Source organism: Hemicordylus capensis, chromosome 5 (genome assembly GCF_027244095.1).
Source record: "Hemicordylus capensis ecotype Gifberg chromosome 5, rHemCap1.1.pri, whole genome shotgun sequence".
In the NCBI taxonomy this organism is placed as follows: domain Eukaryota; kingdom Metazoa; phylum Chordata; class Lepidosauria; order Squamata; family Cordylidae; genus Hemicordylus; species Hemicordylus capensis.
The window spans coordinates 248,104,634-248,120,000 of record NC_069661.1 but is presented as its reverse complement, the minus strand read 5'-3'; the positions used below and the strand labels follow the sequence as shown (position 1 = coordinate 248,120,000).

General features: G+C 43.8%; 1 protein-coding gene and 1 long non-coding RNA gene across 34 annotated transcripts in view; one reads left to right on the top strand and one right to left on the bottom strand.

The window, feature by feature from the left end:
- Window positions 1-15,367, bottom strand: part of LOC128326684 (uncharacterized) — a 68,086-nt gene that overhangs the window by 12,540 nt on the left and 40,179 nt on the right. For all 5 annotated transcript variants that reach the window (XR_008308194.1, XR_008308196.1, XR_008308193.1 and 2 more), the window contains 2 exons: window positions 5,357-15,295; window positions 5,148-5,265 (listed from right to left, as the gene is read on the bottom strand). This is a non-coding gene — a long non-coding RNA (uncharacterized LOC128326684). The remainder of the gene's footprint in view (window positions 1-5,147; window positions 5,266-5,356; window positions 15,296-15,367) is intronic.
- CELF2 (CUGBP Elav-like family member 2) overlaps window positions 1-15,367 on the top strand; it is a 914,911-nt gene that overhangs the window by 877,331 nt on the left and 22,213 nt on the right. For 18 of the 29 annotated variants that reach the window (XM_053253977.1, XM_053253956.1, XM_053253955.1 and 15 more), the window contains 2 exons: window positions 1,196-1,327; window positions 12,564-12,761. In XM_053253977.1, coding sequence (XP_053109952.1) covers window positions 1,196-1,327; window positions 12,564-12,761 — 330 coding nt within the window. The remainder of the gene's footprint in view (window positions 1-1,195; window positions 1,328-12,563; window positions 12,762-15,367) is intronic. The other 11 variants (XM_053253957.1, XM_053253967.1, XM_053253970.1 and 8 more) reach the window with 3 other exon arrangements.

The window sequence follows — 15,367 nt, the reverse complement described above, 5'->3', positions numbered from 1 at the left end:
CAACACCATACCGTATCATTAACTTCCAGATGTGACCAGAGCAGATGTATATTTGTGAGATCACTGCTGAATGATGAAAACAGCAAAAACAGTGGGTGTTAAGAGAGATGTATAATCTGACACTTATTTCAAATTTCCCATCTCAGGAGAAAACACTCAAAATTTAAATAAAGGCAATATTCTGATTACGTTCAGTCTCTTCCAACTCACTGTAGAATTGCATCATAGTACAATTGTCACAAATTGTAGAGAAACAACATTCCATTCGATTTTTAATAAATAAATAAATAAAATTCACAAGTTAGAATAGCGAACCTCCTCTCCTGAGTTAATTAGTAGTCTGTGGTACAGTTCTGATGCAGAGGTCTTGTTAGGGTAATTGATTATGATTAATCAACTATTTATTACTTATTTGGAGAATTTTTAACCTGCTTTTCCCTTTAAAAGATTGCTATTATATCTTTCACTTTCTCCCCACCCCTTCCATTTTGGAGGGTTTGTTCCCAAGCAGAGTGCCGTGTATGAGGTTGTTCTCATGCACAGCCAAGATGAAAGCATGAGAACTGCTGGCAGCCAAACCCGCCAAAGAGGACCACTCTTTAGCTGAAGATAAGGGTTCAAGTGCACCCTTAACCTGGGCCAAATGCTCTTGTGTCTGTGCTGCCTCACAAGCACAGGAGGCTGCCTCCCAGACAGCGCTGAAACAATCCCCAGAATGCACCACAAACTCACATGGTACATTATGGGAATTCCGGGGACTGGAGTGACGTGTCCCAGTCCCTGGCCCTGCACACTGATGTGTGCAGCCAGTGTCACGCAATACACTCACCCAGCACAGACCCAACAATCGTCTGCAGGGGAGGTAAATTTCAGCAGCCTTCCTCCCCACGCACCCAGTAGCCATTTTCAGTGGTTGTGAGAAAGGGCCCCATATCTACCATGAATTGATTTTTTTTTTAAGGTTCACTGTTCATTGAACAAAAGCAAGGTGTGATCATTTCTGACATATACTTTCATATTTTGAGGATTCTCCAAAGGCTCGCTCAGCCATTTGAGTTCCACGGATTGTCTACTCTCTTATAGTTGAAAATGTTGTGATGTTGTGATTTGTAATTCTGAGGTATGTGAACTAATGGTTGCCTGTGGTTGTATAATTGTAAGCATTATTTACTTGTTCTGCTTTTACCTACTGTAGTGGCTGCATCAACAGCAAATTCCACAGCTGGGGCGGCCATGAATTCCTTGACTTCTCTGGGGACTCTCCAAGGACTGGCTGGAGCCACTGTTGGACTGAATAATATTAATGCACTAGCAGGTACCGTAAACAGTGAGTATTTATTGCTGTGGTAGACACTCCAGCAATTTCCCTGTAATCACCGTAGGAACACTAACAGTTATAATATAGTGAATGTTACTATGAAAAATACATGTGCAAAGTGGTTGTTAAAATTGTATAGTTATATTCTGGGCATCTGCAGTACCACGGCCTATAAAGTTATTGCCTTCTTAAAGAATTATGACTCCCTGCAACACAAATGCTACTATTTTCTTACAGTATAGTACCTTTTCTTGCAGGATGTCTAGTTATTAAGGCTTGCTATTCTGGGCAGCCAGAATGGATTCTGGAGATTAGGTTTGATCATAGAAGAATCTTCTTCTGGGTCAGGAGTTATGAAAGCAAATAGTCGTTGAAGAAATAAATTGAGGAGGTGGGAGATGGCTCCTGTTGCTGCTTCTGCAGCTAGTAGTCCATGCAACTAGTAGTAGCAAATATATGTAATTGCTGGCTTGCACCCTGACTAATGCTGCGCTTGTACCGTATGCACAAAGTTACACTAGCCCTAGAAGATCACTTAGCTGTGCAAAATCACAAGGATTTTTGTAACTGTTCGCACTACTACACAAAAGTTCCTAGCAAAACATATGAAGCATGCCATAAGTTGCAAACATTGTTGCACGAGAGCAAACATGCTTGTGCATGTGCAGTGCTAGGACCTCAGGCTCTGTGAACAGTTGCCAAGTTCAGCAGCTGCACAGAATGCCCATGTTAGCATAAATGACTTTATTTTATGGCTTTCACCAAATAATAACATAATGCTCTACACATCAGATGAAGGATTTTGACTTTTGCCAGGAAGCCATTCACTCCCTCTGAGAGAGAGGTCTGCTGGTGTCATTTTTCTCTCATAAAGACAGGATAAAATGTAGGCCGAATGGAAGAAATTGTGACTAGGGATAAGGAAGTAAGATTAGGCAAGAGTCCTAAAGACACATACTAGGAAGCCAGTTCCATTAGTGGAACTTACTTCTGAATAAATATGGATAGGTCTGTGTTGTCAGCAAGACTTTATTTATTTATTTATTTATTTATTTATTTATTTATTTATTTATTTATTTATTTATTTATTTAATGTTTGGGCCACCAAAAGCCAGTATGTCATGGTGGTTTACAAAAAATAAATCAATAAAACCACAATTAAAACCAAGTAATAACAATAGCTAAAAATAATGTAAAACAGCAGTAACTACCATCAAGGCAACCTACAGCTGGTCAAAGGCTTGATTAAATGAATGGGTCTTTAGAGCTCATTTAAAGGCTGTTAGAGATGGGGAGGCTCTTATAACAACAAGGAGTTTGTTTTAGTCTTGGGACAGCTATAGAAAAGGCCCAGCCCTGAATCGCCACCAGACAAGCTCTCAAAAAGATCTGAATAAGCGGTAAGAATCTTGATGAACATACCCACACAGCCCAAGCTGCAAGTTGTGACATGTAGCACAGAAAATAATGAAAACCTCCAAGATACAGCTAATTTGATCCATTATAGTATAGTATAGTATAGTATAGTATAGTATAGTATAGTATAGTATAGTATAGTATAGTGATAAAAGTGAAAGTACACAAACACCAGGCTGTCAACATAAGCACTCCGATAAAGGTATCTGCAAACATTCTGTCTTCACACTGCAGCCCAGAGATGAATTGCAGAACACTTTAAACCAGGTTAAACCAGGTCCCCACATTTCTGTGCCCTAGATACCACACTCTTGAGCAGTCGTCCACATCCCCATTCATTTTACATCCATGATAAGGAGATCACAGTTATTCTGCTCTTCATGTTGGGCAAGCAATCACTATGTCCCCCCCCCCCCGAATTAGAAATAAGATGCCTGCTCCCCCATAATGGATTAAGGACTCTGTTACAAAAGTCCTGGAGAGGAAGCCATTTCAGAAAACTGGCCTAAAGAAGGGTTGATAACATGCCCAGAAGCCTTCTTCTATACTAAATTTTAGCATAAATTCAGGTCTGCCAGGATCCAATCTTTTCTTGTGGCTAGGCATTACACAGTAAAGAAACAGCATTTCCTTGCAATGCATTTCATATGACTACCATTTTTTTTAACCTTAGCAACATATTCACAAAATATGACTGCTGTACACATCTTGAGACATTGCAGGCAGTGGACTATTTTACAGATAGTCAACTAGTGGGGCCTTAACACTCATTATGACCCACCGATTGATATCTGGCCCGGTTTTGGTTTTCCCTTATGCCCTTCAACCACTTTCTCCTCCACCCAAACCAAGACATGTGCAAATAGGAATGATTGGCCAGCAGAATCTCACACACTGGGGAAGAGGTTGGGTTAAGGAGTCCTTTGCCTGCATCTCAGCTCCATGAAAATGAAGATCAAGCTACCTATAACAAGTTTGGGTTTTTTTTCCAAATCTATAAATAGCAGTTGTGGAGGGAGCCTGATCCAGATTCAGACTGCAGTGTGGTGGCAGGGGGTGCCAATGGGAGCTTCCCTCCGCAGAGAAACTGCAACTGCAGATGGAGATTCAGATCACAACTATGCTGGGAGCAACAAATAAAAGTCCCCTCCCCCCATGTTGCCGTTCCAGTCTGGATCAGGGCCCTCATGCTTGCTACTTACAGCTTGGAAGCACTAATCACATGCTTGTCATAGAGGTACTTTGATCCTGGGCAGTAGCGGCCAATGAGGGCACTGTTGGAGGGGCGGCGAGAGGCACCTTTAAGAGTAAAAGAATAGGTGCTTAGCTCCACTCTCGCCACACCTGAATGCTGCCTGGAGAAGCAGCGTGATGCCCAGCACCCCCTACAGTGGGGGATCGCCTCCACCACTCACCTGGCTTCCATGGAGCCGATCCCCCGCCCACCGACAGGTGAGTGGCGGAGGCGATCCCCCGCCACAGGGGGTGTTGGGCGGCACACTGCTTCTCCAAGCAACATTCAGGTGCAGCGAGAGCAGAGGTAAGCGCCAATTCCTTTACTCTTAGAGGTGCCTCTCGCCACCACTCCACCGGCGCCCTCACCAGCCACTACTGATCCTGGGTCAACAGGTAGCGCCAGTGTTGCTGGATTATGCCCGCAATCATTTCAGAATATGGCATCTGTTAAATAAGCTGCTGACCAGAGTCCTACTTTGTCGGATTCAAGTAGATGAAGTAAATAGTAGCTTATGTACACCATGTATAGGAGGAGGACGGTATTATGAAATTTGTCTTTCCCATTTGGTATGCACTGAACTACATTCATTGTAGTCAGTAATTGTGTTGTGTTCGTGTTTAGTGTGTCTGAGTGTTGTGATGCTCCCACAACTGAAATGACCTTTATCCCTATTCAGACAGTATGTTGTGTGTGCGTACAAGGGTCCATACACATGTACATGTTTTTGTGTGAATGTACATGTGTTCACTTTATAAGTGAACCTGGTCACAGACATGCTCAAATGCAAGGTTTAAACAGGAAGTGTACAATTGTACATGCACTGAACACTATGTGTGAATAACTGTATATCTGTACACTGAATAGATTGTACGTGCATTGGACATAGTGTGTGAATAGGGCCGTTGTGTTCCGGTTCCCCCCATGTTACCTACACACACCCCTTCCAACAAGAATGTCTCCATCTACATAGATGGGTGTCCCGCCCGTAAAGATGGCACTTTTCTCCACATTATTTTTGACATGGGGTCAGACTGGATGGAGAAACAAGCCCTTTTTTGACTTTCTGAAGAGGACTGATACATCTGATCTAAGTGGGCAAGCCAGCATATCTATTATTATTCTCCGCCATCAAAGCCAATAGCAATCTAGTGTTTAAACACAAAGGAGTGACCTCACCTGTCGTCGTTCTGTTGCAACTTCTTTATCCAAAGCCGGCAGTCAGGGGTGATTATTTCAGCAGCCCTTTCCACTCCCTTCATTTATTTCTAGCTGCTGCTCTCCCTTGCATTTCTTCCTGGAATGCAAGGAACATATTTGGCTGTTACCATTCCTTAGTCTCTCACGGTGTACCCAGAGAAATGGATGTCCTGCTCAGTATAAATTACTTGCTGTGGTTCTCTGCATGATGGTCCTTGTTGTTCTTTAGCTTCTCAACAGTCCTGGTTTTGTCTTGTCATCTCTGTCATTGTGTTGATTTTGGGGAGGGGTTGTGCTAGTGACAGAAAGGTCTATTTTGTGCCCATGGAAGTGTAAGAGGAAGTTGCATGGGTCCTTATGCATTGCTTCTGGCAAAGGCTCAATTGGGAAAAAAAATTGCAAGTGTAATAAGGCAATGTGTACGAGGAGTTATTAAAACTATTAAGCATTTCTGCATTCTAAAGTTACTCTAAAGTTTAAGCATTCTTCCTTGCTTGTGCACCACTTTGGCTCCTTTAAATAGAACCCCCACTTCAGATGTAATTGAGACAGACCTCCCATTTGAAGACATGGTCTTGCTGCTATGACTATTTGCTTGGGCCTGAATGAAAAGGAACTGAAAGGGAAACTTTGGGTATATTAAAATCATTATGCAAATAACCTGGACACTTGGGGCATATCTACATGACAAATGTGTATGTTATGGCTGTCATGGCTTCCCCAAAGTCTCCTGGAAATTGTAGTTCAGTGTGGGTGCAGAGAATTATGTTAATCTCTAGTACCTCATATAGAACTACAATTCCCAAAAGAGCTTGGAGAGATGGAGAGACTATTCAGATTACAGTATTTATGTTGTGCATAAATATGCCCGTATAAGTACTAACATTTTCATCATCAGGAAGTGTCTATATTCAGAACAATCTACGTAGTTATACTCGGACAACTACATCTCATAAATAATAAGAAAGACAATGGCCTATATAACCGATGTGCCACAATAGAACATCATTAAAAGGTTTTGTAAATTGTGGACGATACAAGTCATGTAATGGTACTAGAGAAAGACATGCTGTTCTGGTAGCTCCAAATCTTAACACTCACATCAATTCTGGAGGATGAATACAACTGAAGGAAGGCCAGGCGGGTGCGTGGCTTGGGGAGTCAGTCATGTGACTTGCCTCTGGCGGCCCCCCTAAGGCAGTGGGCCCCCAGACAACTGTCTCCCCTTACCCTATTATAGTTACACCCCTGGCTGTAGGGAGGCTGCACCCTTCAAAGGCAGCACCAGGGTGGGACAAAAGTGGTGGTTGCACAACCAGTGCTTTTGTAAGTTTCCCCAGGGCAATGGAGAAACTTGCAGAACGATTGCAATATGACCTGGGAACCCTGCTAGAGGTAGACTTAGGATTCAGTGAGAACTGCCGGAGGTCTCTCCAGCAAGGACTTTGATATTCTTAAGAGTTAAAAGTTGGAGAGGACTCCATGCCTTCCCTGTCCCCACTAGCTGTGGTTTGACTCCCCTTTGCCCTTTCATCCCTGCCCTCCAAATTGCTCATGAAGCTCAAAATCTGCACCACTGTAGGTTAATAGTAGACATTAACAACACTGTTTGGGAAATTCCAGTGTTTGACAGATGAGGTAAAAACTTTTGAGACATTGGGAAACTCAGTGCATAGCATCCAGACTAAGTTAGTCATGACTAAGTCCCAGTCAATTAGTCATGACTAACTGGTCTCATTGATTTCAGTGGCACTTAGCCTGGTTGCTGTCTAGGCTTAACTGTTGAATTCCAGTGCTAATGTTGCTGCTACAGCCAGGTCTGCCCTTGGGTTTGTTATGAACATAGGTGACAGTGTAGTACACTACGATGACGATGACAACGACGATGAATATTTATATACCTCTCTTCAACAACATTCTCAAAGCAGTTTACATAGAAAAATAAATAATACATAAATAAGATGGTCCCCTGTCCCCAAAGGGCTCACAATCTAAAAAGAAACATAAGGTAGTCACCAGCAAAAGCCACTGGAGGGATGCTGTGCTGGGTTTGGATAGGGCCAGTTGCTCTCCCCCTGCTAAATATAAGAGAATCACCACTTTAAAAGGTGTCCTTTTGCTCAGTTAGCAGGGGTTATACACATCTGCTGTATATCCAAATTGCACTGATGTTTTGGGTCAGCCATGGTGTTGAAGCTGTCAAAAGTGAAACCATGGTTGTCAATGTGCCATGTTGCTCTCATGTGAAGAAGCAAAAACGATCCCTTCTGCCACCTCTCATTTCTCTGGAAATCATAAGATAGCCCTGCAGTATCTATTCCACAATTTCTATGCTTATTCCTTATGTCAGAACTTCTAAATTTTGATTCCCACCCCCACCCCACTAATCAGTTATTAGAATATTTGTGGGTTTTGTTAAATAGTCCCCACAAGGCAATGGGCATCAAATACATTTCTGTTTCCTGCTCATTCTCCATTGTCTGTGATCTGTGTCATCAGTGGTGTCAAATACAGCAGTGTTTCTATTATTTCTCACCCCTACTCTACCCCCTCCTGGAACCCTGCAAACTGCAGGTGCAAGACACCTTATTAAGGAAAAGCTGTGGAATATTTCATCTTTGCAAAGTGTTAGTATTGCCTCAGTGATACTAATTTCAGAAAGTATAATTTATGCACTAGAAGCTTCTTAATTGGCAGAGACCATATTGGAAACAGAAAGGAGACTCTTGGGTATTTATCCTAATTATTAAATGCTCATAGGGATACATTGTCCTTTAATGCATACAGTATAAAAGATGGGGTGGGAGACTACGGGGTTATCACCTTGCCTTCTGTCTACCAGGACTGCTCCCAAGAGCATGTCATCAATTGCCAGTCCTCTTTTAAATTAGTTCTGTGACCGATCTTCTCTCACTTTTCTTTTCTTTTTTTAAAGAGAAAAACAACCATTTCACAGGCTAATAAAAGTGTTAATTCTTTCCAACGCATCTCCTTTGCTTGATTTTTTTAAATCATTCTTCAAGTTATAGTATATCCTTCTCACTCTGAATAGTTTCAGAATTTATAACGTTTCAGGCCCATGTGAACGTAAGAAGCTGCCTTGTTCCAAGTCAGACCATTGGTTGATTGAGCCTGTTGCTATCTACTCCAGTGGTGGGCACAAGAGAGAGGCTGTTCTCACACGCAGCCTAACTCAGGCTAGGGAAGCCCAGCCTGGCTAAAGCTGCACGTGAGAACCACTGGGATTTGTCTCAATCCCGGCGGGGCAGCGCCTCCTAGCCCGGCTTTTTAGCCCAGCTGTTAGCCAAGGTTAAGGGAGCGAGCACTCCGTTAACCCGGGCTACCTGCTCGTGTGTGAGCACAGGCTGTTTCCAGCCTAGAGCACCTGTCTCTTGGGGGAATCCCCCAATGCATTGCATGTGTTGCATAGTGCATTGTGGGATTCCCAGAGGCCGGGACACGTAGTCCTGGCTTCCGGAGCTGCGCACTCCTCCATGCAGCGCTGCTCGTATGGGAGTGCGGTCTGCGCTCCCAAAACAAGAACCCTCTCATCTGGGAGGAAAGTGAGTAAAACAATCCTTCCACCTGCCTGCCTGCCCGTCGTGTGAATGACCTCAGAGATTTAGGAACATAGGAAGCTGCCATATACCGAGTCAGTCTATTGGTCTATCTAGCTCAGTATTGTCTATACAGGCTACTAGGAGATCACTGGATGGTTTGCAGTAGATCAGTAAGAGTTTGTCTCCAAGTTCATAACTGTATTTATTTGGAATAAATGTCACTTTTAACAACAGCAACAACAACAACAGAAATTTGGTTCCATCTCAGTTTATGGCTCATGGGATGCAGGAGGTAATTGGCTCGAGCAAGACTTCTGTGACAGTGACGCCATTATATGCACTCTTGAGCAACTGGACATTCCATTTCATCACATGCGTGACCTTGCTCAGTATATCAGCCACTGTTTTTGCATCTGGCTCTAGTAGTTGGTGGACCTAAGGGTTCTAGTAAAAAACAAAGAAGTTCCAATCCAGCTCTCAACACAGTCTTTCCTTTCCAGGGGTCCTTCATGGCCCTGCTATCTGAAACACCAGGAATTGAATCAGGGCTATTATGCATGTGCTCTAGCATGGAATTCCAGGCCCTTCCTAATGTGTAGCATTATAAGGGAGCCATGTGACTGTAGGAAGCCACTGATCCATCTGCAGAGGCATAACTATAGGGGGGGCAGGGGGGGCACGTGCCCCGGGCGCCATCTTTTCTGGTCACGTGGGGGGCGCCGCCATGACAAAATATATATTTTTTAATTTTTTGTTATTATTTTGTTAATACAAATGTTTCCTGCTCCGTGCAGCAGCGCTGCAGCAGTCAAGGGAGCGCGTCGGCGCCCCCTCCCCCATGAGCGGTCCCTTCCGTGCCCCCCGCGCCCCCCCCCATTGCTTTGCTGTTGCCTGGTGGCCAGTCAGTGGCCTGGCTTGGCGGTGGCGGCGGGCGCTTGTGAGGAAAAACCTACGTATAATGTAGTATGTTGGGGGCGCGGGGGGGCGCCATTTCAGTGCTTGCCCCGGGCACCGTTTTCCCTAGTTACGCCTCTGTCCATCTAGCCCAACACTGCCTACTATGGCTGTCTGCAGTTCCTCAGGTTTCAGAGTGAGATGTTTCCCAGCCCTCCTGGTTGAGATCCTTTAACTATAAGAGCCCTGTCCAGATGTTTTGCAAACTGAGGGTGCTGTAGCCATGTCCACCATCCCCAAGAATGTGCTTGAAAGCTGGAGCACTCCCAGCGCTTTGATCATGAGGATGATCTCTCCATCAGTACATTTGTCTCTGCAGACAAACACTGTAAGCGTAAAAAGCAGCGGTGGGGTTTTCACACACCACAGCAGGGGCAGAGCTTTCAAGCCCATTCTAAAGGATGCTGTACACAAGTACAGCATCCTCAGTTTGCATTACACCTGAACAGGCCTTGGGTGAAGGATTGAATTTAGGACCTCAGACAAGCAAAGCCTGCATGCTACCACAGAGCTAGAGTTTTCAGACCTATGCAGTTTCTTCCTCCCACCATACCTAATCCAAATCTTAAATTCTCTTAAAAGCCACATTCATCTGGCTAGTCAGGATATGCTAAATGTGCAAAGTGAAGGTAGTGGGATTGCACCCGCAGGCCCTGAGCTCTATGGATTCGTGGGTAGTTCTGTACAGAGCCTGTGCATACGCTGCCTGCACAAGAGAGCGGTGGCAGGCATGCTGACATATTCCTGCTTCCTCCTCCCATGGATCCAGTATGATTGTGAGAATTAGACTTATAATTTTAGTCTTTGGGCCTTTCTTCACAACCAGTCAAAGCATTCCCCCAGTCTTATTTTAGCCACTGTGGTTCTCCCTTTTCCATTACAATCTCCCCAGTATTCTGTCTGTATAGAGTAGATGGAGGGGCATAACCTTGCTGCAAGGGTTAGTCTTTCTGCTGTTTACCACTTGTTAGAGAAATCATTAGATGAACTGGAGTGACACAGCCAGAGGATGCACAGCCTCCAAGGGAAAATGCATTTTAAAAAACTTAAAAATTCATTAAAGTAGTGAGGCCACATAAAGGCAAAGCTGTGCTGCTCACCATTTTTTCTTTTACCAAAATGCCCAAGCGATGACTGCTGTGCTTACACAACAGCATTCCACTCAGCAACCACAAACGCAACAAATGTATTTGGAGGAAAGATGGGAAATTAAAATTCCCAGCAACAAAAGGCAGCCTTGAAGACTGTGAGGTCATTAACACAATTGAACTTTGCCGCTCCTCAAATTTTGCCACCGTAGGCAAGTGCCTACTCTGCCTCTGCTTAAAACCGCCACTGGGGAAGAGTTAAGTACCCCCTCCCATGTGCTGTAGTCCCAGTCTTGATCCCTGCCCAACTTCTGCACAGCTACTACTTGATTTTTTTTTAAAAGGGAAACACACATTTAATGTAAGATTTAATATTTGACCCACAAACAATTGTGTCTTTGAGAATTAAAGATGATAAAATAGATTATATATATATTAGATAAAAATGTACCTTTCTTTTGCCCCACTGGCATCTCTTGTCAAACAGGGTGTGCAGGTTATTGGGGGGCAGAACAGATTAAATGTCCCCAGGCTCTTTATCATGAAATATTTTAAAAATAATAATAATGAGGGCTTCATTACGCACATTGGCCTATAAGAGCTATTTTGTTCCTATGGCATTACAAAAAACTGCAGAACCTTTTGTGGGGATATGAATGTGTGCTAGTGGGGAGCAGGACTGAGCCATCTGGCCCAACTCCCAACTGCCACACACTGATGTGAAGCTTTGAATTGAGCATTCGGAAACCTTGAGACATGCAGGGTCATCACCTGAAGGTCAGAGACAGCCCAGTGGTCATGATCTCCCATATTCATATCTCCAGATGTGTCAGATGACCAGGGTTAGTGGTGGTAGTAGGATCATTCCCCCATCAATGATGCCTCTATCACACAACCTTAAAATAACCTTAAAAACTATAGAGGTCATTCACACAATCAAAAACTTCTACCCAGGTCTGGGAGCAGTGTATGCACACAATGTTTGGTTGTGTGGAAGCTCCCAATTTTTGGCTGTGAGGAAAAGCTACCCAGGAGTTTTCCTCCTACCTTGCTTCCAGAGAGTCACTTCTACTCAGGTTTTCCTCTTACGATGCTTCCACACAACCAAAAACTGGGAGCATACACAGCTCCCAAACCCAGGTAGAACAGTTTTTGATTGTGTGAATGACCTCATAGTCTGTTTACAGCCATAGGCCCAAGTTCTCATGGAAGAGGCAAGCCATATTCTGAGCTGTGCCACTTTGGATGGCAGATGGGAGTTCACGTGACTGAATGAATATATAAAAAAGAAACCCTATACATAGAAAAACAGCATGTCAGGCAGAAGGCTAGGGACCCATTTCCCTGACATCTGCTTGTTTTATTTTGTAAGCTGCTGTGTGAGCATTTTAATGCAAAGATGGGGTAAAGATATGTACCACAAAACACTCCACAATGTGAGTCCCCTTCCAACTCGCCGTCTGCCCAGACACAAGTTTGCCCGGCTCAGTGAGAACATGACTGTAGTTCACTATTCGTTGTGGCAGATCTGTCCTGATGACTGGGGTGTACTTGCCAGGAGCAGTTTGCATGCAAAACAAGTTGGTGCTGAATTCGTTCTTGACCAAAGTCTCTGTGCGCGTTTCTTTTCACTGTTGTCGTTGCTGTTGTTCTCTCCGTGCCATCTGGTGAAGTGTCCAAATTTTTTGCATGCCTGGCCATTGTCATCGGTGTCGTATTAATGCCAACGACGTTTGGAAAGCACTAATGAACAAGTGCAATTTCTTTTCTCTATTGTTGGGTTTTTTGTAAAGTTGCTCAAATGCTCTCAGGTATGGCCGCCCTGAATGGAGGACTCGGTGCCACAGGCTTGACGAATGGTACAGCTGGCACAATGGATGCTCTCACCCAAGCCTACTCAGGAATTCAGCAGTATGCCGCTGCGGCACTGCCAACATTGTACAGTCAAAGTTTGTTACAACAACAAAGTGCTGCAGGCAGCCAGAAAGAAGGTAAGTACTTTAGGCTATTAAAGCTTGGCTGTGGTGTGGGTAGGGGTGGGCAAGAAGCACACTTGGGTGGGGCAGGCAGCGAGCAAAGGAGGACAAGGAGAAGATTTGTCCCCATGTGAATCTCAAGACAATTGACATTCAATCTCTCTCAAAATTTATTTTAGCCATTGGTAGCTTTTTAAATGGGTTAGTCCGTTATCTTTTTGCCTCTTTTATTTGTTTTAATTACTGAATGTTGATTTGGGCCACTTTTTTTTCTTAATCTCAGTGCACATGAAAGAGTAGGGAACGTGTGCTTGATATGAAGGCTCCTCCCTCAGGGAGGCTCATCCAGGATTCATCTGGGCAGAGGGCAATGGTGCTCTCCGGATGGAGTGGATTCCTGAGGGGACTCAGTCCAGGAGGGTGGGAACCCTATGGGTCTTCCTAATGCCCTTTTCAAGCTCACAGACGAGGAAGACGATGATGACAGAGAATGGGCTGAGCTGTATCTGTGTCTCTATGTATGCAAGCCAGTTGTGAATGGAGAGCAAATAGGGGGCCTGTATATGTTTGATTTCCCAGTCCCCAAAGTTTCTTGCACGGGCATTTACTTCAGCAGTTTTACCACCCTTTGTCAGTATGAAAATACACTATTGCCTGCTGCTTTAGAAAAACGCACCCTTAATTAAGAACATCCTGAGATGCGTTCCTTTTAAGAATGTATTTCTTGTGTGGTGGCTGCTCCCCTATGTGAGTTCCAGATATGCTGCAAACATGTCGCTTTTGTCACTAGACTGTTTGGAGGTTAATGACAAGATCCATCGTCATTACATTGAAGGGTTCCTTATTTAATTAAGGGTCTTGAGGGGAAGCAAATAAATGATGGATTGCTTCTCACTCAGTGCCAATAGAACAAAATAAGCCTCAGTAAGTTAACACTGAAAATAAATTAATACTAATTACAGTGTGCTTAATGAAACAAGGGAAAGGATCTCTCTCTCTCTCTCTCTCTCTCTCTCACACACACACACACACACACACACACACACACACACACACACTTCTTCTCCCTCTCTGATCTTCATGGAATTTTCTTTTATTGGAGGATTTTCACCATTATTTCTTGCAGATTTTAGACTGAGGGAAAAGTATCACATTGTTTCCATGAACTATGTCCTTGTGTCTGACTGTCAAGCTAAAATGGACCAGTGGCAGAGAATGCTGACTAAAGGTGCAGATGCACTGCATTCAAAACACCTATGCAAGAATTCATAATCCAGAGTCTCACCGCATGAGTGGGAGAAATTATTTTCACCAATCTTTCCTCCTCTGGAAGTGCAATTTGATAGATTATTATCTTTCTATCCAGCAGAAGCACTATCTATTTAGATCAGATCAGATCAGATCAGATAAATACAATAAAATAATGGCAGCGGCAGCAATTGGACTGCACAACCATCAGGGACATATTTATGGGCGAACAAGTGCTTCTGGTGGAGAGAGAGATCAGCAAACATTATTCCTCCACCCACACAATGGGGCTTTGGATTATGCAGCTCCTCCACATCCTTAGTCATCATGTCACCCACTGTAAACTCCCTTAAGAGGAGAATTTTATAGGAACACCAGCAGTGCCTCAAATTAGATATATATTTGCGTGCTTTTTATATGTATTGGACATAATCCGCCAAATGCAGTCATTCCATATTCCTTCTTAATTTTAAAGGGGCCAGCATAGAGCATGCATTCAAACTCTACTTCAGTGAAAGAAAGGTGCCACAGAGGCCTTTGATAGATTATTTATGATTATGATTATTAGCAACTGGTCTGCCAAAGTGCAGACAGTATGAAAAGACTTACTATTTTAATATACCTTACTAATATTTTATGTGTAATATTTCATGCACACTTAAATGAAAACAATGAGGCTATTCTCACACATGGCTAAAATCAGGCTAGGGAAGCCCAGCCCAATTTTAGCCGCGTGTGAGAACCAACAGGAGCCACATGGCTCCCGGCAGCAGTGCGGTGGCAAAAGCTCCTGGGTAGCCCACTTCTTAACCCATGTTTTGGGTGCGAGGGTGCCCAAAAACTGGGTTTGGGAGCTGTGTGTGCTCCCAGTTTTCAATTGTGTGGAAGCAGAGTAAGAGGAGAACCTGGGTAAAAATGATTGTGTGGAAGCCAGGTAGGAAGAAAAAGCTACCCAGGTTTTCCTCCTACCTTGCTTCCGCACAACCAAAAATTGGAAGCACACATAGCTCCCAAACCCAGACAGAACACAATTTTTGATTGTGTGAATGACCTCAGGGTGTATATTACACTGATGCAAAGACCTTCAATTTCTATCATTCTCTTCTACTGCTGCAGACCCCCCCCCCACCGCTCCTGCAACACACTTCAACCCATGCCATTTCAGATGTTGCTTGACCGTCAGTCGTGGGTTTTCATGGGCACAGGGGGATGGGTTGCAGAGGAAGCAGGATCCTAGCCAATAATTGTCTTCTGTGATGACTGCAAAAGCTTCTTCTTCTTTTTTCAATGAAGTGATGGTACTAATAAGAAAAATTGTACATAATTTTAGTATGTTTGCTACAAAAGTTAAGCCACGTACAAATTAAAATCAA